This window comes from Papio anubis, chromosome 4 (assembly GCF_008728515.1).
Source record: "Papio anubis isolate 15944 chromosome 4, Panubis1.0, whole genome shotgun sequence".
NCBI classification, from domain to species: domain Eukaryota; kingdom Metazoa; phylum Chordata; class Mammalia; order Primates; family Cercopithecidae; genus Papio; species Papio anubis.
Window position 1 is genome coordinate 144,843,858 of NC_044979.1, and position 25,323 is coordinate 144,869,180.

Below are 25,323 nucleotides of genomic sequence, written 5' to 3' on the forward strand. Positions count from 1 at the left end.
TTTGGGTGGCCAAGATGGGTATCATGGTAAGACTCTGTCTCTTCAGAACATAATTAGCTGGGTGGTATGTGCCTGTAGTCCCAGCTACTGGGGAGGCAGAGGTGGGAGCATGGCTTGAGCCCAGGCATTCCAGGCTGCGGTGACCTACGATCACATCACTGCACTCCAGCCTGGGCAACAGGGCAAGACCTTGTTTCAAAAAAAAAAAAATAGGAGCCTGGCCAGAGCCATGTGCTCCAAGTGTCCCTGCAGCAGTACCTGGAAGCTCCCTCCTGTCCTCATTCCCACAAGGTCCCTGGGTCTGGCCGCGATGTCAGGACCTGGAGTGGGAGCCGGGGCTGCTGAGGTGAGGGTCCTGTGGCACCAACCCTGGGCACTGAAAGGCCCAAGGACGTGCACGGAGCCCACTGAGAAGAGCGCCCGCTACAGACTCATGGGAAGAGTTGGCCTCACGGTGTTGGGGCGGATCCAAATCTCAGCTCCGCAGTTGTGTGTCTGGGCAAATTAATAAAACTCTCTCAATTTCCTCCGTCTCATCTTTGGTAAAAATCGGAGTTAATGACATACTGCTCTGTGGGCTGCAGGGAGGATAGGCCAAGTGCAATGCACAGAGCATCTGCCCCCGTGTGTGAAGCAGGGCCCTGCTCGCCCCAGCAGTTCTCATCAGGAAGTCAGCTATTTGGAAAACTTACTTACTGAACACCTGCTAAGCAGAGGACATGGGTTTAACATCAGAGACTGGGGGCTGCCTTCAGGGAGCTCACCCTCAAATGTGGTGACTCTGCAGCCTTGCCCCAGGTACTCAGACTCTGTGAGCAACGTTGCTGTCCTTAAACCCGAGACTGTCTCACATGTCTGAGAGAGCAGATGTGAGGCTGAAGGTGTGAATGAATGCTCACGTGTCTGAGACAGCAGGTGTGAGGGAGAAGGTGTGAATGCAATGCTCACGTGTCTGAGAGAGCAGGTGTGAAGCTGAAGGTGTGAATGCAAGGCTCACATGTCTGAGAGAGCAGGTGTGAGGCTGAAGGTATGAATGAATGCTCACGTGTCTGAGAGAGCAGTGTGAGGCTGAAGGTGTGAATGAATGCTCACGTGTCTGAGAGAGCAGGTGTGAGGCAGAAGGTGTGAATGCAATGCTCATGTGTCTGAGAGAGCAGGTGTGAAGCTGAAGGTGTGAATGCAATGCTCACGTGTCTGAGAGAGCAGGTGTGAGGCTGAAGGTGTGAATGAATGCTCATGTTTCTGAGAGAGCAGTGTGAGGCTGAAGGTGTGAATGAATCCTCACATGTCTGAGACAGCAGGTGTGAGGCTGAAGGTGTGAATGCAATGCTCACGTGTCTGAGAGCAGGTGTGAGGCTGAAGGTGTGAATGCAATGCTCACGTGTCTGAAAGAGCAGGTGTGAGGCAGAAGGTGTGAATGCAATGCTCACGTGTCTGAGAGAGCAGGTGTGAGGCTGAAGGTGTGAATGCAATGCTCACATGTCTGAGAGAGCAGGTGTGAGGCTGAACGTGTGAATGCAATGCTGTTTGATAGTGTGCCCGGCTCCGTATCGGCTCAATGGGTGCTTTGTAAATGCTCACATCCCTTCTCTTTCTACGAAGGGAAGGCCGAAGCCTTCCAGGTACCCCACAGACTCCAGAAGGCCTGACTGAGGAAGCGGTGCCCGCCACGTCTGCAGTACCCCTGGGTCCCCCAAGGTCTTACCTCTCTTCTCAGTGGTGATGACTGTGGCCTCCAGTGGCTCCCCCCAGCCCTGCCTCGTCTTGGCGGACAGCCTGAAGATGTATGCGGACTCCGGGGCCAGGTCGGTGGCTGTGAACTGCCTCACTGTGGCGCCGACCTCCACGGTGGTGAAGGTGTGGGGGCTGCTGCTGGCCAGGCGGTAGGCAATCTGGTACCCTGCAGGCAGGCGACACGGGAGACAGCTGCTGAGCCACTCACCCACAGCACAGGGAAGCCCTGTGCCCACACCCTGTGCTGACCTCTGGAGTAGAAACCCCGGCAAGGCCATCTGTCTCTTCCCCATTCCTGGAGGTCACTGCCTGTGCACTGAAAGGTGGTCTTGGGGCTGTGATGAATGGTGGGGTTCCACGTGGATTTCCCTGTGAGCTTGTTTCCTGCTCCATCCTTCACCGGAACAAGGTGTGAACATTGGTTCATCTTTCCTGAGGACGCTGGCACACGGCGAGCATGCCACTGGGACCCGGTACCACCCTGCTCCCCATGGGGCTGCAGAGGGCTGTGCCTTTTCAGTCTCTGCCTCTCCCTCCCTCCTACAGTCTGGCTCTCCCACTCCTTTTCTGAGGAAGTCCTTTAATTCTTGCCAATGGCAGCATGACCTGCCCAGGCAGGACAGCAGCTCCACAGCTGCCATTCCTCCTTCCCTCCTTCGTCTTCCCTGTCTGCCTGAACCTCTGACCCCTAGCTCCCTCCAGGGACCCCGGCAACATCCATCCAGCCCCTTCTGTGGTCCCACCCCTCCTGAGCAGCTCCACTAGGGCAGCTCTGCTTACAGAACCCTCCTGTGCTTCCTAGTTGAGGGACGGTTCCTGGCTTGCTAAGTTCCTCAACTGGGAGGGGCTTGGGGCTGAGCAGCTGTTCCTTATTAACGACCACCCTTCTCCACTGGCCACCCCAGGCCTCCCCCCGCTGGCGTCTGGAGGAGCCTTGTCAACTCTGCAGCTTCAGTCTGCACCCTGCCTGGCTCAGAGACAACGTGTGGTCCGGCGGCTGAGCTCCTGTGCTGATTGAAGCCAGAAATAATGGGGCGCTGTGGCTTCCAAAAAAAATTAATAATCATTGGTGTTAAACAAGGGAGGATGCATAGGCGGAAGAGTCGCACCCTGGCCTCACCAGTGCTGCCTCTTCGTGGAGTGGCCTCTGCATTGGGGGCTCACCCTCTGTGGGGAGGAGCTGCCGAGCGACCCCACGCTGCCTGCCCCCCGCCTTCAGCCTCTGTTCCGGGTGAACCCCTCCCTCTCTCTGCTCTTCCTGCTCTCGGGTCTCTGGCTCATGGACGACCGAGCTCACAGGCATGCTGCCAGCTCCTGCGCCTTGTCACTCATCCAGAGGTTTAACGAGTCCCTCCCCAGCCCGCCATCTGGGAGGTGGGAGGACAATTACACAGAGGTCAGACTTCAAGTGCATCCTTGCATCAGGCCTCAGGCATCACCGATCACTGTCAGCATCGTCATCACCACCACACAGACAGGGACACAAGCCCTGCCCTGTCCATGACACCACCACCTCTAGGCCCAGGTGTCTGCAGGACCCTGAACTTAGGTCCCTAGAGTGGCCGTCACAGCCACTGTCCCACCTCCAACGGACGGGCTATCCTCCTCACACTGGGGACTGGGTATTCCAAGACTTCCTGGATGTGGCCCTGCTGGCCTCAGGCCTCTGGTAAGGGTGTCCCTGCTAGAACCCTGTTCCTTCCCAGTCACTGACCGACCGAGGGCAGGCTACAGACGGTGGCCAGCTCTTCCCCCGGGCCTCCCCTTCCGCCTGCAACTGTGTAGTGAGAGCTGGGAGAGGCCCAGCTCTTCTCCCCAGGCCTCCCATTTCCCAACCCCTGCACAGTGAGAGTAGGGAGAGGGCCAGCTGTTCTCCCAGGCCTCCCGTTTCCCCCACCCCTGCGTAGTGAGAGCAGGCAGTCTGCTGTGTGCACACAATGGAAACCCAGTCTGAGGCTTTGGGGCTCCTGGCCACCCTGCACCCTGACGGTAAGGAAGGCGTGACCACAGTGGCTACACCGATGGGCACATCCAGACAGAGACCCTGCTGCATCCCTCCAGTGCTTCCCACGCCAGACCCTGACTACAGGCCTGTCAGGAAGCACACGGCGAGGATGAGGACGAGGCCGTGAAGCTCGGAGCGGGGTCCCCAGTGAGAAAGTGATGAGGGAGCCGGGCTGGAGCCCCGCGGGTGCCTACTCTTCCTGGGGGAAGTAAACACCCACGCCGATCCGTGAGCAAAGGGAGAGCGTCCTCTCGCCAGGCCCCAGTTCCTCGGGACCACGGACCCCAGGGCCCACCACGCAGAAGCGTCCTCTCCAATAGAAGCCAGCGGGCCCCTCGAAGAAGGACACGCCTTTGAGGGTGCACCTCTGGGCTGGAATCCCGTTCTGCCAATCATTCGCTGTGTGACCGTGGATGAGCCATGACGCCTCTCCGAGCCTCAGTTTGCTGGACTACATGGTGCAAGGAGATGACAGGACACCTCACGGGGTGCCAGGAGGGCTCTGGGGGCTCACGGTGGTGAAGACGTGGCTGGCACAGCCATGCCTGGTTGCTCCTGGCTTTAATATTATTACGAAACAATCGTAGTCACGACTTCTCCTCCCTCCTCCAGCTGGCAGGACACCTTCCCTAGCAGTCCCTTGCCCTGTAGTGGCCGGTATGACCACAGAGTTATCATTCCTCACACAGTCTTCATGGAACCTCCTTCCCAGGACCTGTCTACAGGCACCGATGCGGGGTCGGCACCTTAGGCCCTGCAGTTACAGGACAGGGTGGTGAGTGCCCGCCAGAGGCAGCACAGGGGCCCAGAACAGACATGGCTGAGCCCCCAGCCAGACCCTGAGGAGTGACACCCCCAACTTTGCAATGCCTGACTGGCTACCTACGACGTGTGCTCAGCACTGAGCAGACCACAGAGCAGGACTCCCTGGGCCGGAGTTTCCCCATGAAGTGTAAATTCCCCAACAGAGTCCTGCTTCCTCGGGGCCAGGAGAATGACCCTAATTCTAAGGTCTCTGGCGGCTGTGTTCTGCCTGGAAAAATCATCTCTGGCCACAGAATCAATGTTCATCTTGGAGACCTTCTAGGCTTAAGCTGCCTTTTGTCTAAAGATATTCAATATTCTGTTACAGTTTCTTGAGATGTATAATATTCACTTGGCTCAAAAATCATGCAAAAGTGCCAGGTAAAGAGTGCAAAGCGGCCAGGCACAGTGACTCACGCCTGTAATCCCAGCATATTGGGAGGCTGAGGAGGGTGGATCACTTGAGGTCAAGACTTTGAGACCACCCTGGCCAACATGGTGAAACCCTGTCTCTACTAAAAACACAAAACTTCAGCAGGGCGCAGCGGCTCATGCCTGTAATCCCAGCACTTTGGGAGGCTGAGGTGGGCAGATCACAATGTCAGGAGTTCGAGGCCAGCCTGACCAAAATGGTGAAACCCCATCTCTACTAAAAACATAAAAATTAGCCGGACGTGGTGATGGGCGCTTGTAATCCCAGCTACTTAGGAGGCTGAGGCAGGAGAATCGCTTGAACCCGGGAGGCGGAGGTTGCAGTGAGCCAAGATGGTGCCACTGCACTCCAGCCTGGGTGACAGAGCGAGACTCTCTCTCCAGCAAAAACAGAAAACAAAACATAAAAAAACCCAACACACACAAAACCAAAACAATCAAGAATGAAGTGCAGCCTGGTGTAACTTCAGGCATTTGAATATCGTTCCTAGAGATGAAGAGATACAAATCTCTCCCTAAAGCAGCAGAAATCAAGTTTGTGTTAAAAACAGACTCATGTATGTATGCGTGGGTTTCAGCCTGCTCCCTCCACACTGTCGAGGTGGGATTACCTCACTGATTTTGCACAGTGGCTGAAGAGATTTCTTCTTCACAGTGTGAAAAAACATGCCTATCCCAGTCGGGCGCGGTGGCTCACGCCTGTAATCCTAGCACTTTGGGAGGCCGAGGCAGGTGGATCAAAAGGTCAGGAGTTCAAGACCAGCCTGGCCAAGATGGTGAAACCCCGCTTCTACTAAAAATACAAAAATTAGCCAGGCGTGGTGGTGGGGGCCTGTAATACCAGCTGCTCGTGAGGCTGAGGCAGGAGAATCACTTGAACCCGGGAGGCGGAGGTTGCAGTGAGCCAAGATTGCACCACTGCACTCCAGCCCGGGCAACAGAGCAAGACTCTATCTCAAAAATAAAAACAAAAACATGCCTATCCCTAAGAGCGAAGAGAAGCCCCGGCTGGAAGATGCTCGGAGGCCTGGCCCCAATAGGCGACTAACGAGGGACTTACCCGGCATCCCTGATGGCCCGGAACGTGCCATTCCTACAGATCTCACCAGCCTACCTGAGTTCCCTTGATTTGTTACTTAATATGTTGGAAAGTTGTGTGTGATTAAGACCTCTCGTTCAAAATCCACACTGCCTTTCAGTGACTATGTCTGAATTAATGAGGTATTATTTACTTTCAGGAGCAGGGCATGGTTACAGATGTGTTTTCATTATTGTTTAATCTTTACTGTTTCACCATGTTTCATCTCTGCTCAGATTATTCCATTGCTAGAGATAATAATCCTGAGATGAAATGAAGATGTTGTTCAAAGGCACGTCCTGTGGGTCACAGGATTTGGGGATTATGTGGGAACCAGTTTCTTCTTGCCAAGCTGTCTGAGATTTGCTTACAGACCCTCCTTTCTATCAATGGGTCCACCTGACTCTTCTGTCCTCCAGAGTGAGCCTTGCCCTTGGCCATGCCACAGACTACACAGGCTTCCATTACATGGTTATGCACTTGCTCCTTCATCGCCCCACGTGGGCCTCACCTCACCTGCCTTGAAGGATACACTGCCTCGGATTTGTGGACTGTTTCTCGTGTGTGGTTCCTTGCCTCTCTCTCAGAAGCTCCTGACTGGACAGTAGGGAGCCAGGAGACCTGGGTCCTGACCCAGGCCTTGGGCAAGTTCTAACCTCTGCCTGACTCTCAGTTCTCATCTCCTGCTATTAATCATTTTTTAAAATTTAAAATAGAGATGGGGTCTCGCTTTGTTGTCCAGGCTGGTCTTGAACTCCTGGGCTCAAGTGATCCTTCTGCCTCAGCCTCCCAAAGTGCTGGGATGGCAGGTGTGAGCCATTGTGTCCGGCCTCTATTCATCTTTTTTTTTTTTTTTTTTTTTTTGAGATGTTGTTTTGCTCTTGTTGCCCAGGTTGGAGTACAATGGAGCATTCTCGGCTCACTGCAACCTCTGCCTCCTGGGTTCAAGCGATTCTCCAGCCTCAGTGTCCCAAGTAGCTGGGATTACAGGCACCCACCACCACGCCCAGCTAATTTCATATTTTTAGTAGAGACAGGGTTTCTCCATGTTGGTCAAGCTGGTCTTGAACTCCTGACCTCAGGTGATCCACCCACCTCGGCCTCCCAAAGTGCTGGGATTGCAGGTGTGAGCCACCGTGCCTGGTCTTTGGTAATCATTTTTCTATGCATATGAGTACTCAACAAACCCGGATTTCCACACTCAATACGAGTTTTTCATTCTGCGATTTCTGCACAAGATAGCAAAAGCAGGTTTTCCCGTTAGAAGCATGAATTTTAATGACTGCTTAATAGTGCACTGTGTGGCAGTGCTGCTGGGCCGAAGGAGGAAGGGGGGAGTTTGCAGTGGGGTCACCCTCCCCTCCCCTGACCTTTAGGATGCAGGCCTGGCAAAGCCCCCGTGAGATAATGTATGCAGATTGCAAAGCACAACGCCATCCCCGCTAATTGCAGAAATCTGGGTTCTTCTTTACTCTTTGATCTGGTTCCCTAGGCACTGGAAGAAAATTCCTTGGCCTCTGGGTTCTATTTGTACCTTCCTATTATTTGCCCTAAAATAAAGATAATATCACCTGGTTGCCACACCACGGTCTGCTGAACATAAAGATGAATGTCTATAGCTCACCTTCACACGTTTAAAAAGTCCTAGACTCGATGGACAATAGAAGACGGCTTTTTTTTTTTTTTTTTCTGTACATAAATGGCACAAAGGAGCAGCTGAGTAATAGTCCTTGCATTTTTAGAGAATAATGATACATGGTGTTCAGAGATAAGAGCGTTTCCGTGGAAAAGGCTATTATGTAATTACAGTTACAGCGAGATCAGAAACACTGGCGTGCCGAACTTCAGCGACGCAAGGCCAGAAGACGGCGGCATGTGCGAGGGAGGCATGAACAGGCCGAATCAATAGCAGCAGTAAAATGCGGCCTATGAGGAGCCCTGTTTTTAAGGGTATGGGTGAATTATGATAATACAGGCATTAAAAGGAGCAAGGCCAAGTACGAGACACATTGATCCAAACAGAAGATTAAAAACATAATGAGAGAGGCCTGAGTGGGTTTCTGAATACACCTGGAAGACGGAGGAGGCACTGCGCATTTAGACAATCAGAATCCAGAAAGGGACTGCGCCATGGGCCTGAGACAAGTTCCAGAACAGTCCACTGCTCGAAACACAAGAAGGTGGCACTGAGGAGCTGAGGCTGGATGCTGGAAGCCTTGTAGGCATCTCAGCTCCGGGTCAGCCTGAAGACTGACGCCGCAGAGCTATACACAGAGCAATTTGGGGACTTCTGTCCGGACGTTTTAGGTGGCTGCAAAGCCTTTGAGATAGAGTCTCGCTCTGTCACCCAGGCTGGAGGGCAGTGGTGCGATCTTGGCTCACTGCAACCTCCACCTCCTGTGTTCAAGCCATTCTCATGCCTTAGCCTCCTGAGTAGCAGGGATTACGGGTGTGCGCCACCATGCCCAGTTAGTTGCAAACCTTTTATAAATCGTGCACTTCCCTGAGAAACAAAAGGCATAGTCTGAGAGTTGCTGTTCAGTGAGCATTACTGGGGCCCCAGTGCTCAGGACCCCAAAACATGACCATCAGGGGCACATGCTGCTGATCTCTCTGCAGCTGCTGTTGCTGGGCGAGTGGGTCAGAGAACCTGCAAGCCACTGAATGGCCCCAGGAAGCCCACACTGGCCGAGCCTAGCTGCTGTGGTCTGTGGGTTTTGCAGTTTATCTGTCCGAGGGCTGGGGATCAAAATGCTGAATCTGCAAACAGGGATCACATTTGCTGGAGCTCCTGATTCTCAGCGGAGTTCCCGCACACCCTTCGTAATAAGCTTAAAGGTAAATGTTAGGCCCTCCTGCTGGCAGGGCGGGATCCCGCGTGTCTGGCCAGGGCAGGCCCACGTGGGTCTGAAGAGCTCACGCATCATCACGTTAGCATAATAGCAGTCAAGGGCACGTGTGACGTCAGCTGGGGGGTGAGGGATGGATGTCTGTACTAAGGGGCCTCCAACCCCATCCCCTCAAAGAAAAGTTCTAAATGCTAAAAGCACTCCACAGTAAAATATTTATGCAAATAAGCAAGTTTTTTCTCCTCTAGGCACCTGCCGGTGGTTCACGCTGTTTATCTCTTTTGGAAATGCAAGAACATGTTTTGATATAGATTACAAAAGCTCGGGCAGCAGAGGTGTTTATGTACTCAGAAGGCCGAGCTGCCGGAGTGGGAACATTGATTCAAGGTCTCTGGATGTAAAGTGAGTCAGGCGAAAAGATGTTTTGCTTTCTCCCCTGTGAACACCCATCTGAATTGGCGAGAAGTGCCTTCCCGTCTTCCTGCAGCCTCCGCCGTGTGGTGTGCCGGCTGTAATGACACACGGGTGACAGGTTACCTGGACAACATGTATTACAATTACAACCCAATGCTGCATGACAGAGGAGGCTCGGCAGTGAGGTTGTCTGCCTCGCAGGTAGACACGGTGCTGCGTGACTCAGCAGTGTTCGGCTGTGGTTGGAGTGCTCAAAGTATTTAAATGATCACCCTTCTCCTTACCTGGGCTTCAGTGGTTTTCAGCGACCACAAATTAAGATCCATACCTCTCGACGCACATTAGGAACTCTCTGCAACCCAAACAGCCTTCTAAATTTTCTTTCTCTTGTCAGCAAGAACCCTCTGCTTCAGCAACCAGAGTCATGGAGGACAAATCAAGGCAGCACACTACGGGTGCATGCAACGGGAATACTAGGACCAGGCTGAGCCCCCAGTGATCCAGGAGGAGCTCCCAAGTCCAGAGAACCTCCAGCCTCCTCTGGTGCCAGGGAAACGATGAAATATTCTATGTGATACGGAAGCTAACGTTTACTCCGCACTCACTATGTGGCAGGCACTGTTCTAAATGCAACTCATTTAACCAGTGAGGGAGGCAGGAATGTGCTTCCCCTTTGAGGGATGGGGAAACTGAGGCATGGGAATGCTAAGAAACATGCATAAATTCACCCAGCTGATAAGCACAGGACGAGATCTGAGTCCAAAACGTTACCCATGCTGCCGGCCTGCTTGTCGGTGATGCAGTGTTGAAAACACAGAGGAAAGGAAAAGCAGGCAGTCCCAAGGTTCATGCCATCCGACTTGTGCAGACGAGAGCTGCTTTCTTTCGTGCTATTTCAGTGAATCTGTAATGAACATCCTTGTACGTTTCTCCTTGTGCACACAGGCAAGAATTTCTCTAGGGCGAAGGCCTGGAAGTGCAGAGCTTCTGGGGTGTGGCATGAATGTGGTCACCTTTCCTGGGTATTGCCAGAGCACTCCCCAAAGTGGATGCACCAACTCCCTCTTCTGGCAAGGGTGGAGGGGTCTTGTTTCTCCACATCCTCATGTAAACTTGGCATCATCACAGCTTCTTATGGTGCCAAATCTGGTGAATGTGAAATGGGATTTCATTGTGGCCTCAATTATCATTTTATAGTGCTCTTGTCAGAAAAAGAAATGTCAGAGACACTCTGGAAAGTAAATGACAGATGATGAAACCAGCTGATGGGCTCACTGGACAGCGGGCCTCACGCTGTGCCAGCAGGCGTGCTGAGGACAAGCCTGACCAGGTGGACACGTGGTCAGGGAGCGGGGCAGTGAGGACCTGGGGCTACAGAGGACATCGGTGTGAGCCCTCAGGAAGGTCAGAGGCCCTGGAGAAGCAGGTGTGTCAGGCAGAGGGCTGGGCCTAGGGCTGGCTGGGGCCAGAGCCTCCCCACGTGTGCAGGGAAGCCCTGGGTCAAAGTCTCAGCACTGGAATCTGAGCACAGGTTTGTCTATGGCAAGAGAGAAGCACAGATGAAGCACATGCTTTGCTCCTGCACCTGTCCCATACCTTCGCACTCCAGAACTGATTCTTGGCAGCCCGGTAAGGTGACAGTGAGTGGACAGAGGTGACCACAGAATGAGGACTTGCCAGGAGGGTCTACCAAGGCTGGCAGTGGGAGCCGGGGGCCCTGCCAGGGTGGAGGTGGGGCTGGGGCAAACCTGCTTCTTCACGGGGAACACCATTCTTGTGGACTCCTGTGCCTCTGTCAATGTTTCTTGTTTCACAGCATGCTGGGGACAGATCCTGGGTAATCAGATATTAGCCCTGCTTGTTTCAGAAAAGGCTGATGCCTGGGTGCTGTGCTGAGGTTAGGGCCCGCCTGGGTGGGGCTCCTGCAAATCTCTTCACCACAGCTGTCTGCTGGGCAGACCGTTTCCTACCCCGAGACCGGGCTCACTGCGCAGGCACCAGATGTGGCTCGTAGCTCCCTCTCTGCCGGGCCAGGCCCTGAAATGCTCACCTCCACAGTGGCTGCTCATCTCAGATTTTAGTAGCAGGAACCCACAATTCCAAAGGTCGCCTCATTGAGAAATGCCATACTCAAAGCCAGACACTTCTATCTGGCAACTCCAGAAATCACATCAAGAAAGAAGCAAAGTGAAAATAGGCCACAGCCTCCTTGTGCAGAAGACTGAGGAAGTTCCAGGCCCCCTCTCAGGGAAGCAAGGGCTCAACAAATATTTGGCTTTGCGTCCACCCTTCTCAGGCTGCCAGAGTGATTATCTCAAAGGCAAATCTGATTGTGCAGCTTTCTCACTCAAAGACCTTGGATGAGTTCCTGCTGCCGTTCGACACAGGCCTCCAAACTCTTTTTTAGTGATGTGAAACTCTTCAAACCAACTCTTAGAATCCCAAGATCAAATGCAGGCAAAAGTGGTGAATTTTACCACCTGTTTGTAAGTCTGGGTTTATAACATGACCGTACATCACCCAGAACGCAGGCTAGACAAATCAGGGGTCTCCGGTGCGTCAGGATTCCGCCGATATCCCGAGAGCTAACCTGGGGCTGGGGCAATGTTCTGTGGCTGCCGTGCTTTCCTCTCATAGGCCAGCTTAAAATGTCTGGGTTTCAGGGCCACATTCTCCAGGGCACAGCAGGGAGCTTACAGTAGCTCAAGACCTGGCCCAGCCTCCAACCCCAGCCTTGGAGCCGTCAGTGCTCCCACAGGCTGAAAGCATTCGGTCTTGGCTGAGCGGACACCCCCTTCCCTTCTTCCAAGGCTTCAGAAGCCACCTATCTCCAGATCCCACTCCAAAGGAGCCTTCCACCCACAGAGACCCCACCCAGAAGGAGCTGTGTGTGAGGCACTGAATGAAACCTCTTTCAGATGGCTTATCTCACGGTACTCTCAATGTGTGTCTCCGTTACGGGACTGTGGGCATCTTGGGGAATGGGCATGCCTCATTCATTCCTCACCCGCCACTGTGCGTAAGACACCTGCACACGGAAAGTCCTCAATTTGTCTCTCTGAAAGGGTGAATGAATCAAGGAACTGGGGATGTTTTCAAATAGAATTTGCTGCTTTGGGGAACTGGGAAAAATTCAGGCTTTTCATCAGTGTTACCAGAGTTGGTATGCCGGCTGTAATGCTGAAAAGTCAAAAAGTAAACAAATTCCCTGGGACCCAAGGCATGCGCTTCATCTCATTGGCTTCTTACAAGGATTGGGTGCAAGTGCTGTAGGAAAGATGCTTCCGGGAACATGGGAGCAAAGCCCAGGTCTGCATCTTCTCTGAAAAACTAGCCTGTTGTTTCCCAAACACACAGCAAAATAGCCTGATATTTCAGAGCGGAAGGGGAGGTTGGTTACGAACGGTATCGCCATGAGCCACAAACGAATGGAAGAAATTCCAGGTTAGCAAAATGTAAATTTCATTCCATACAAAAAACCCTTAGTACATAGCTCAGAAAACAGCCAAGAGGCCCGTGATCATCTCGGTTCAGGAAATGCTAGGCTGCTGGAGACAGGCTTTTGTTTAACCTCATAAACATCTAACAAACAGGGAAGACATCAACTTGATTATTATTTCTCTCCTTTTAAACATCATCACTCCTTTTTTTTTTTTTTAATTCTTATTTTGGGGATAGGGTCTTGTACTCTCTCCCAGACTGGAGTGCAGAGATGCAATCTTGACTCACTGCAGCCTCAACCTCCTGGGCTCAAGCGATCCTCTCACCTCAGCCTCCCAAGTAGCTGGGACCAATGGGTACATGCCATCATGCCCAGCTAATAGTATGAATTTTTTTTTTTGTAGTGATGGGGTCTCACAGTGTTGCCCAGGCTGGTCTTGAACTCCCGGGCTCAAGCAATTGGCCTGCCTCGGTCTCCCAAGGTGCTGGGATGACAGGCCTGAGCCACCACGCCCGGCCACCGCCGCTCCCTTACCCAGGATGATGCCGTTGGGCTCCTCCGGAGGTTGCCACACAATCCGCACGGAGGTGAGTCTCACTTCGGGGAACACAAGCCTCACTGGTGGGCCTGGAGCTGCAGGGAAAACCACAGGGATTCAGATGTCAAGACAATGTTCCTTAGGTGCGTGACAGGTTCCACAGGACTCTGAGGGTCAGCTGGGTGCACTAACTACCACAGGCTACAGTGTCATGGGTTTAGAACCCTCTAAAGTTTTGGACTGATGACTTTGGAACCTCACCGGTAGTGTGGCTCCTTAAGAATCTTGAGCAAACACTTCCTTTAAACCCTGCCCATCTGCTTTCCAAGACTCAAAAGCAGGGCTCATGAACTATGCCAGGAAGAGCGTGAGTGTGACCAGCCTACCAGGACACAAGTAGACCAGTCACTAAATGACTCTGACAGCAAACATCAGGTTGAGAGGAAGGATTTCCCTCATCTGAGCTCTGATTCCCTTACTGGGTTTGACATCTGCAAAGCAGGTGGTAGATAAGGCAGCCTGAAGTTCCTCCCAACTGTAACGGAGGTTACAATTTCTGATGGAAGAACACGTTTATCCTCAATCATTTTTCTCGTAGGCATGCCACCTCTCTCCTGCATCATCCTAGATAATTAAGAGTTGATGTGCACAAATGCATATAATAATTCTTGTGTGTGGTTCGGTGCGCCAATAATTCAAAAAGCAGTTAGGTGTGGTGGAACTGCTGAATAATAGGGTCGTAGCCCTCATAAAATACATTTACTTAAACGAACAGGCAAGTAAGTGTGTGGCCAATATGAGAGCTTCTTGTTGGAATTAATAACTGATTGATTCCCAGGTAAGAGGCAATGGGCATGAAACAATCAATGTGAAAATAAAAGGATGCATGTTCGTCATTCTGGGCTGCTGACTTCTGTCCCCGGCTATGAAGCTGGGAACGGTATTTTAAATTTTGAATGTGTGTTATGACGCCTAGTTTGCGGTGAAATAAATGTTTGAAGGAGGCCACCAGGCTCGCAACCAGGACTAAGTCACAGATACGCAAACACTGACTTCAGTCTTAAGTAGTGTTGCTCCCCTGAGCCCTCTCCTGGGCTGTTTACGGGGATTACGCTGGAATGCAGAGGAGGAAAGGCAGGTCTATGGGAGCGCTGTGGGAGGGGAAGCGGCAGCATTCCAAGACTCACCAGTGCCTGCTTCAGGAGGGAACAGTGGCCTTGGGCCTGCTGTTACAGTTTCTAATATGCCCCTTTTTACTTTCATCTGGGGAACCTGGAATACACTGGAGCTGGAAAGAGTTTTGAAAGGAAGCAACATCCACATTCCTTTTCCCTCCTGGATCCTCCTGTAGCCTGAGATCCTGTGTCAGGGGAGGATGGACAAAGCCTTCTGCAGGGTTCCCGTCTCTCCCTGAGGTGAGGCAAGGATGGGGGCAGCGCTCTCTGAGCAACGTGGAGACAGCGCTTTCCACTCAGCAGTTAAGAGGATTTTCGGGCTCATTTAGTTACTCAGCAAAGACGCTTAAGAAAACCTACGGTTATTTCACTTCTTCAGCCACTCTGATCCCCATAGTGGGTGTTTTTTTGGAAATGGGGGAGATCAGTACTTCTCCCCCTAATGTATTCATTACAGTCTGTCTAATAGTGAAAATGTAGAGACGCTAACCTTTACATGTTTGACATCTGCAAAGTGGGAAAACATATTTACCGATGATTTAGAGTTCCATGAAAACAAAGCTGGCAAGGCGTGCTTGTTATTCAGGTCTGGAAACGCAGGGAGCTGGGGACCCTGAGCCGTCAAACATGGGGCTTTCTACAACTTCTAATTACCTCCCACAATGCAAACAGTGAGACCGGGGCAGTACTGAGAATTAAGGCACGAGGTCCACTGTGGATTTTTTAAACTATAGTAGTCCCCTCTTATCTGCAGTTTCAGGCATCCCCTGGGGGTCCTGGGATATGTTGCTGGATAAGGGGGCACTACACTAGATACGTGAAGCCCCCGCCAAGAGGAGCGTCCACAGCTCGCATCCACAGCTCAGCCCGGCCCCAGCCTTTCCTGCTCTCCCCAGCGCTGCCCATGGCAGAGTTACGAGGGAAACTCTGCCCAGGTTCATAATTAGGCTGTAAAAATCCACTCCAGGCTGAAATTGGCCATAGAAGTGCTCAGCGACTGAAAAACAATTTTGCTTTGTTTCCCTCAACTGCAAAAGAAAGTGGTTTGAAAATTAAGTTAAAAGCGACAATTCAAATTGTTTGCATTGGAAAGGCCAACCTGGGAGGCAGCGAGGCTCCCGAAGGCGCGAACCCTGGACCTACCATCGTCTTTGGTGCGCTCCAGGATGAGGGGCGTGCTGGGGACCCCGTTCCCGATGCGGGTGAACGCCAGCACCTGGAGCTCGTAGAGCACGAACTTGCGCAGGCCTGCCAGCAGGGCCGACTGCGTGTGGTTCCCTCGCACGGTGTGGCTCCTGGGCTCGGGATCCAGGTCTTTGGCCCGGAACAGGATCTGTGGCATCGACACAATGTGAGGGTTATAAGGAGGAGGGTGCCAAGAGGGACCGCCATGGCACGGGGCAGGCCACCTTCGTGAATCAAGGCCCAGCCAACTGTGCTTTCTCCCTGAGGATGGCTGTGGGCAGGGCTTGTGGATCTCATTTGTCCACGCTGGCGTTTGGGAAGGAAGGCGGTGGTGAAGTGACTGCACTCCAGGGGAGTCTGAGTTAGTGCCCACAGCTTGGCGCGCCTGCTGCCTGGTCGTGATCTGCAAGATCGGAGGCCCCACTGCAGCCGTGCCAACCACAGCCACTAACACAGACTCGATTATGAACTCAGTCACATTCTGCTTCCTGCCACAGGAGCCAGCAGCCCCCTGGGTTTCCCAGCCATGGAAGCTGGGTTCCTGCCACAGAAGACCTGCTATCCTCACACAACCGGGAGCTCCGGCCTCCTTGGGCCATCTGCAGTTGTGCAGGCTGTAGGCACCCCACCCCAAGCTGCTCTCCTCCAGGGCACCCCACCCCAAGCTGCTCTACTCCAGAGCACCCCACCCCAAGCTGCTCTGCTCCAGGGCACCCCACCCCAAGCTGCTCTGCTCCAGGGCACCCCACCCCAAGCTGCTCTGCTCCAGGGCACCCCACCTCAAGCTGCTCTGCTCCAGGGCACCCCACCCCAAGCTGCTCTCCTCCAGGGCACCCCACCCCAAGCTGCTCTGCTCCAGGGCACCCCACCCCAAGCTGCTCTCCTCCAGGGCATCCCACCCCAAGCTGCTCTGCTCCAGGGCCTCCTGCTAAGTCTTCACTCAACGCCCATCCTCTCGAAACTGCTCCCTGAGATCAGGGACATGGAAGGCCATAAAGGATAGCATCACCAGGGAGCCGTTTGAAAATAGCACAGCAAGCACGTTTCTCTGGGCCCCAGGAATGTGGTGTGGAGTTTTGGTCACTGAACCCCCTCAACGGGACTGCCATGTGTCACGGAGCCAGCAGGACGCGCTTAGAACGCCCGGGGAAGGGGGAAGACACAGGAAAGCAGACGGGGGAAACAAAGAATAGGGATGTGAAGTATGGAAAGGTGGAGGAGGCACGCTCAAAACCCAGGCAGCAGCACTGAGACAAGCACGGCCTTGCTGGCCGGGTCCAGAAAAGCTCATTCTGATGCTTGGCATTGCTGAGCCAAGGAGCAGACGGGGAGACAGAGCCTGTCGCCCCTGAGTGATGGAATGAGGAACAGAACAGGGTTTTAAAGGGTTGGGGTGGATGTATGGAAGGTGGAACCCAGAAATGGCTCCCCCAAGAAGCTGGGACAGATTCAACCCTTCCAGTGGATGCCATTGCTAGGACCGTGACGACACACATAGAAACACACACACAGCGATCCACCTCGCCCAGCCCTTCACACCAGCAAGGCGTGCTGTGTAAAAGACCCACTGAATTCTCACACTAACTCCAGGACAAAGCTACCATCATTATTCCCGTTTTACAAGTGGGGAGACACAGGCACGGGTTTCAGTAACTGGCCCACAGCACCGAGGCCAGCGAGGGCAGAGCCAGGCGCAGGCCCCGAGCAGGTCCACTCCGGCTGCGCTTTTCTTCTGGCACCCTGTTTTGGCGTTTGTGGTGTGGTTATACTGACGCCTAATTCCCAGACTGCAATGAGGCTTAGATAAGACAACTGGATGTCCTAATAAAAGTCACAAACTGGCCGGCACTGCAGATCTGCTGAAGAAGAGGAAGCTTGCTGCTTTGGGGGAATGGCACGTGGTCGCATTTCCCCAGCCCATTCTTTAAGCAAAGGGAGGTCATCCCATCACGCACCTTGTAGCCCAGTATGAGCCCATTCTGGTCCTGTTCCGGCACGGAAGCCCATGTCAGTAAAATCTGTGTCGAGCTGACAGCCTCAGCTGACACGTTCTCAGGGGCGGCTGAAGGAACTGCAAAGAACCAATGAAGTAGATTGGCATCCAAAGTCCAGAGTATCTACGTACAAAGATCCAGCTTTCACCCAAATAATCTAGTTGTCCTTGAAATAGCAATGTATTCTGAGCATTTTGTAGTGATCAGATTAAACCTGCAGGAGTATAACGGACATGTAAATCTCTTTAATATTAGCAACAAATTCCATAAATCCTGGGTACTTAGCAGCTCAATTTTACCTGAGTCCACCCAGCAAGAAAAAAAAAAGATGCTTGGTCTGTTTGCTGTATTAACTTGTGGAAACTGCAGACTTTTATCTCAAATAGGAAATCCTCACCTTCAGACACATGCCATTTCACTGACAGCTCTAAACGTGGTATTCCGTGATAGAGACAGGAGAGGCTGAAGAGAGGAGGGGACGTGAGGATTTACACAAAAGAAGGGAAAGGGAGAGTAGGTTAACTAGGTGCTTATCTGGTGCCTGTCTGTGCCAACTGCCTTCAGTTACATAATTGCATCTAATCCCACAATGATCCCAATGAAGTAGGTATCATTACCCCTTTTCTACAGATGAGAAAACTAAAGCTGAGAAAATTGCATTGAATCCATTTTAATTAATGCTTCTCTACAAGGAGATGGGCAGCAGAGGCCAGCCATGTCATTTTTGACCCATGTACCTATAAGATAATTTCCTTTTCTTTTTTCCTTTTTTTTTTTTTTTTTGAGACTAGAGTGCAGTGGTGCGATCTCGGTTCACTGCAACTTCCGCCTCCTGGGGGCAAGCCATTCTCCTGCCTCAGCCTCCCAAGTAGCTGGGATTACACACATGCGCCACCACGCCTGGCTGATTTTTGTATTTTTAGTAGAGATGGGGTTTTACCATGTTGGCCAGGCTGGTCTCGAATGCCTGACCTCAAGTGATCTGTCTGCCTCGGCCTCCCAGAGTGCTGGGATTACAGGCGTGAGCCACCGTGCCCGGCCCACATGTAAGATCATTTTCTTATACTGGAGCCGGGGATGCTGCTCCGATCACCTGTGCCTCAGTTGTCCCATTTGTGAAAGGCTAAGACTGGCCTACCTTCCTTCCTTAGAGTCTTCTCACTCTTCCCTCCTTGTGGCCAGCAGTTGTTGGTCAGCAGGTGATCAATAGCTAGTTGTTTTGAAGAAAGTGAAAGGAGGATGCTATGACCAGTCCTAGCCTATAGAGTGAGAATGAAAGCAAACACTGAGGTGCCTGGTAGGGCGCTGGCACACAGAGGTGAGTGGAAGCATCTGTTCCCTTCTCCTTTGCAAGACTTCCTAGGGTTTCAAGAACAGCAGGAGGCACGCATGCACCTTTGTAGCAGGAGCACTCGTGGGGGCTTCCTCTGCTCTTTCATAGACCCACTCATCCATCCATCCATCCATCCATCCATAAATCGATTGATCCATCTATCTATCCATCCATCCATCCATCCATCCATGCATTCACCCATCCATCCATCCATCCATCACCCATCCATCCATCCACCCATCATCCATCCATTCACCCATCCATCCATTCACTCCTCTATCCATCATTCATCCATCCACCCATCAGCCATCCATCCATCCATCACCCATCCATCCATCTATTCATCCATCCATCTATTCACCCATCCATCCATTCACTCATCCATCATCCATCCATCCATGCATCCACTCATCACCTATCTATCCATCCATCCATCCATTCATCCATTCACCCATCCATCATCCATCCATTCATCCACCCATCATCCATCCATCCATCCATCTAATCATTCATCCATCCATTCACTCATCCATCCATCATCCATCTAGCCATCTACCCATCCATACATCCAACCATCCACTCATCACGCATCCATCCAACCATCCATCCACCCATCTACCCATCCACTCATTCATTCATTTACCATCCATCTATCCATCCATCCATCCATCCATCCATCCATCCATCCATCCATTCACCCATCATGTATCCATCCATCCATTCACTCATCCATTATTTCAGACATTCAGACTTCCTCATTACACGGAGACTGAGAGGGTAGCACTGTTAGTTAGTCTGAAGACAGAAAGTAACATGGTGGGGGGGTTGCACAATAATGCAACCTGTGACATTTGATTGCAAGATTGTCTATATGACTGTAGTTTGATCTTTGTTATGGATTGAACTGTGTGCCCCCTGAATCCTTATTTTGTGATGCCAACCTCCGGTACCTCAGAAGGTGACCTTATTTGGAGACACAATTGTTGCAGATGTAACTAGTTAAGATGCAGTCATACCGCATAGGGTGGGCCCCTGATCCAATATGACTAGTGTCCATATAAGGAATTTGTACACAGACACACACACAGGGAGAGTGCCTTGGGAGGAGACAGACACACACAGGGAGAACTCCATGGGGATGTGGGAGGGAGGCTGCCCGAGCCACGGAACAACCAGGTGCTGGAGTGGGGCCGAGGACAGATCCTTCCCAAGCCTTCAGGGGGATCACAGCCCTGCCGACACCTCCAGCTCAGATTCCACCTTCCAGAATGGTGACAGAATACATTTTTGTCATTTAAGCCACCCCGTTTGGGGTATCCTGCTACGACACGAACACAGTCTTTAAGACAATGCCAGGGTTCGTGTGCATCCTAGAAGAGCTGTTCTCATGCTGTGTGGGAAGCTTCTCCCCTCACCACTACAAACTAGTGTTTCCCTAGACAAGGGAGGGGCAAGAAAGGGTGGCCCCATAGCAGGCCACAGCCTAACAAGGCCAGTGGCTGAGGATGACTAAGCCTCAGGACGGGGGTCAGTGGCCACACCGCACTCTCACCACACCCTGTGGGGTCTCCCCAGAGGAGAAATCACAGAGGAACCTGAAGAGCAAAGGCCTAGAATGCCTGCCCCCAGGAAGGGGCCCGTTCCCTGGTGCTGAGAGCCCTGGGAGGAAGCATCTCTCCCTCCTCTTCTCTCCCTACCACCTTCCCTGCATGGACATTAGATCGGCTGCTGAGTGTCAGTCAGTGAATGTGTCCACAAAATAGAAAAACCCTAGTTATGCCTGTCACTATAAAACCACTGTGAGCCCCCTTCTATTTTTGGAGGGAGATAATGCCAGCCAGTCCAATCTTCCCAAATATGTCAGTTGAGAGTCATTCATTCAGTTACTCAGTGCTTCAGTGAAATAGTATCAATTTATTAGAGCAGAGAGGTGTCACACAAAAGGTGTCACGGAAACATACTTGCAATGTTAAGTTTGCTCAGTTCTCCAAAGAGGAAGGGGGCTTGTCACAGAAGCAGCCCCGAGTCCCCATTGTCTTCCAGCTGTGGCTCCACCCGGCTCGCTCGTGCTCCCTGGGCCTGCACGGAGCTCCCACAGGGTGTCTTAAATGCCACCATGGCTGTTACCAGGAAATGGCTTGCACATTGCTCATTTTATACAAAAGTTGAATAAACTGAGACCTTGAATCAACTATGAGCTAAAGGGGGCACTAACATTAAAAAAAAAAAAAAATGTAAACCTACAACGTATCCGAATTTATTTAGAATAAGGTAAGAACACCAAATACTGTATGCCCAAGATGTTGGTACCAGGTTCTAAAACCTCTGTCCCTGTCTGTAAAAAGGCCATTGTCATAGCAACACAAATGGTCCACTTCTGTAATCCTTAACCGCTTCCTGTGGGTCACTCTTTGAAACTGTAAGTGCCCAATTCTCCCTACAGACCTACAAATCACGGCTGTTTTTCCAAGATGTGGTGGGATGAGCATGTGTTTACTGGAGAGCCAACCCTGTCCTTGGAGAATGAGGGCAACCTGGGGATTGCAGCAATTTGGACACTGACTGGGCTTTGAACGCGGCTGAATTTCTCACACAGAGACAGGGAGGTGAGGTGGCTAAAGTGGAGAAGATGGCAGAGTTCAGGATGGAAATTTCAGCGCATTTAAATCCTACCAGGACAAGATCTGCCATGAAGTTGCAAGTTTTCAAGAACTGAAAAAGAAACCTCTTACCCATCATCTATTTTGAAGTAGATTTAACTCCCTTTCCAACCTGACATCTTACGTTTTGAGATGTTCTTGGGAATTCCCCTTTCATTAAAAACAAAGCCATTCCATGGCTTCTTTTCCCCTTCATTTTTTTCTCTCCCCTCTGTAGCATTTCACACTACGCAGCTCGCTGTTCCTCCTCATGTGGTCTCTCTTGGTTTTGAAGGCCTCATTTATCCTTAGAATATATCATAATATATCATGTCACAGAACCTGTTAAACTGCACTTCAAAACTGTAAACTTCACTGAAATGTGGCTTCGAGCATTCTGCTCTGTGTTCCCTGCATGTTTTCAGCACTCTTGCCCACTGGACCATTCCTGAGCTCCCAGGAGCTGCTATTTCCATTGAGGGGAGACTTATTTCAGACAAAGTGCCGTGGTTTTATTCTCTCTCCAATCCCTCTCCCTCTCCATTGGGTCCACTCCACCATTCCGCCCTGGCAACCCCTTCACCTCCCCATCTCCTCCCTGCCTCCCCCCATTTAAAAAAAACCCTGAGTTTTCTGCTGGGGAGGGTAAGTGTCAGATGTTAGTAGGGCCAGGGAAGGCACAAAGTCAAAACTGCTGCACCTGGGAGGGCCTTGCCAGTCACAGGTGGGGAGATTCCCAGAGAAGAAGGCTGTGAAATCTCCGTTCTGATGAGCTAAACACAAGGTGGGGAAGCTGAAGTCCTGCAGCATCTGGGCCCCTGAGATTCCGCAGGTGGAAGGAGGGACAGAGACGGAGCACCAGCACCAACCAGAGGAGAGAGTGGTCCAAGAGGGGTCCCTGGGAGCTAGTTATTCCAGCATTCAACATGTCCAGAATCTGAATCATCCACATCTTGAAATGAAGATCAATAACCCAATTATAAAATTTTTGATGGAAACACATGAACCAAAACTGTTTTTCCCAGAGTGATATGTGTTGCACCAAAGTTTCTAATTAAACAGAAATTCAACTAAAAACTAAAAAATACCTTTCTGTAAGCTATAACCCTCAAAATAAGAAAAAATGTAATAACTGACAAAACAAAGCTTCAGTTGCAAGAACAATTCCTACTCTTGATCAAAATCTTCCCAACAAGTGAACAGAACATGAACTATGAACAGAAAAACAGTGAGGCGGACACAGTGGATTCTGCAAGGGCTCTATGTGATTTCCCTCTAGCCATATATATCAGTCCATTTTCACACTGTGATAAATAAATACCCAAGACTGGGTAATTTATAAACGAAAGAAGTTTAACTGACTCACAGTTATGCATGTCTGGGAAGGCTTCAGGAAACACAATCATGGCGGAAGGTGAAGGGGAAGCAAGGAACTTCTTCACATGCCGGCAGAAGAGAGAAGAGAGGGCAAAGGAGGAAGAGCCCCTTATAAAACCATCAGATCTTGTGAGAACTCACTCACTATCATGAGAAGAGCATGGGGGAAATTGTCTCCATGATCCAATCACCTCCACCAGGTCCCTCCTTTGACATGTGGAGATTACAGTTTGAGATGAGATTTGGGTGGGGACACAGAGCCAAACCATATCACCATACATGCTACAATCAGCTAGGACAAAGGTAAATCCACTTGCTTTTTTTGATACAAAATCTATATCTCAATATTAATTAAAACATAGCAGTGTCTACAAAAATAAACAACATTGCTAGAGAAAGTCTCCTCAGGGTTCTTGAGTAAAAGATGATATAAGATTGAAAAGAACAAAGTCAGAAGAAAAAAAACCTGGAATACATTTACACATAAAATATTATCCTCTGCATTCTCTTGACTCTATAAGATAGGTTTCCAACAGCTGGAAATGTTAAAAAAAGAAAAAAAAAAAAGAGAGAGAGAGTTTCAAATCAGCAGTTTTGCCATAGGTTTCCTTTTTTTAAAAAAGAGGGTTCTTGGCCAGGTGTGGTGGCTCATGCCTGTAATCCCAGCACCTTGGGAAACCAAGGTGGGCAGATCACTTGAGGTCAGGAGTTCAAGACCAGCCTGGCCAACATAGTGAAACCCCATCTCTACTAAAAATACAAAATTAGCTGGTCATGGTGGCGGGCACCTGTAATCCCAGCTACTTGGGAGGCTAAGGCAGGAGAATCACTTGTGCCCAGGAGGCAGAGGTTGCAGTGAGCCAAGAGCATGCCACTGCACTCCAGCCCAGGTGACAGAGTGAGATTCATCTCAAAAAAAAAAAAAAAAAAAAAAGAGTGTTATTCAAAAAATTTTCAAAATGATATTTCTAGTTTGATTAAATTGTCTCCATTTTTATATAGCATTTACTTTGCTGTTTTCTGGATAAAATCCTGGAAGATTAGTTCAGCTGGGTATAAAATTTGAGACTGACAGTTATTTGCTTTTAGCTCCTTCAAGATTACCATCTCATTGTCTTCTGGCCTCTGTTGTTCCTGAGTAGTTACCTCAGTCAAATAGTCTTGCCTTTGTGATTATCTGCCTTTCACTCCAACTGTTTTTAAGATTTTCTCTTAGGCATTTTACAGTTGTACCAAGTACATTTTGATATGAATTCAGTTTTATTTACTCCACTCCGGATTGGTGTTTCTTCAGTCTTGTAAATAACGCTTTCCATCAACCCTGGACTTTCTCAGCTATTATCTCTGTGTATTTTGTAACTCTCATTTTCTTCCTCTTTCCCTTTTGACTCCTATTAGCTATCTGGTAGATCTCATTCTGTTCTTTATGTCTTTTAATCTACTTTCAATCTTCTGTCTTTATGTTGTTTTAAGAGTTATTTATTCAAATCTAGCTTCTAATTTGGTAATTCTCTTTTTGGCAGTGTCTAAACTGCTTTCATTTTCAATGATTGTGTCCCATTTATTTTTTCTAAAAAAAAATCTGCTTTAAGAAACGGTACCTTAATCTTTACTTAAAATTTTAATGCTTTATTTAAGACTTTAATAATTTTAAATGTAGTTATTGTATATTTTCTCTCAGACTTGTATGTATTTTAATGTAATCGAAGCCCTCTATCTTTCTCTTTCTCTCTTTTTAAAGCTGGTCATTTTTACTCATGGCAAATTATTGCCTGTGTGCTTGACAATTGTGATTCATCTTTAAAAAGGCTTGATTTTCATTTTGGATAATTTGGTTTTGGCAATATCTCTCCCGAGAGGAATCATTTTTACCTCTGTTGGTTGCCCAGATGGTCTGGCCTGAAACCATGTTTCTTTAGTTTTTTGTGTATTTTCTTTTTGTTTTATTTTTGGAGGAGAGTAAAATCCTTTATTGGAGTATGATATGTAACTATTTCAGGAAGAGTTGATCACTGTTTTCCCTGAGGGTAAGAAGATATTATACACAGATCTTCCTGGCTTTCCAACCATAGGCAAAGTGTACAATCTATGAGCCATACTTACTATTTTTTTTTAGAGACAGGGTCTTGCTTTGTCACCCAGGCTGGAGTGCAGGGGTGTGATCATAGCTCATGGCAGGCTCAACCTCCTGGACTGAAGCAGTCCTCCTGTCTCAGCCTCCCAATAGCTGGGACTACAGGCATGTGCCACCATGCCTGGCTAATTTTCTGTAGTTTTTGTTTTTATTTTGTAGAGATGGGGTCTCACTATGTTGCCCAGGCTGG

At 50.3% G+C, this 25,323-nt stretch overlaps 1 protein-coding gene across 7 annotated transcripts in view; it reads right to left on the reverse strand.

Moving 5' to 3' along the window:
• SDK1 (sidekick cell adhesion molecule 1) overlaps positions 1–25,323 on the reverse strand; it is a 653,438-nt gene that overhangs the window by 119,919 nt on the left and 508,196 nt on the right. For all 7 annotated transcript variants that reach the window (XM_031665629.1, XM_031665628.1, XM_031665627.1 and 4 more), the window contains 4 exons: positions 17,612–17,727; positions 15,615–15,804; positions 13,293–13,391; positions 1,706–1,900 (listed from right to left, as the gene is read on the reverse strand). In XM_031665629.1, the coding sequence (XP_031521489.1) occupies positions 1,706–1,900; positions 13,293–13,391; positions 15,615–15,804; positions 17,612–17,727 (600 nt within the window). The remainder of the gene's footprint in view (positions 1–1,705; positions 1,901–13,292; positions 13,392–15,614; positions 15,805–17,611; positions 17,728–25,323) is intronic.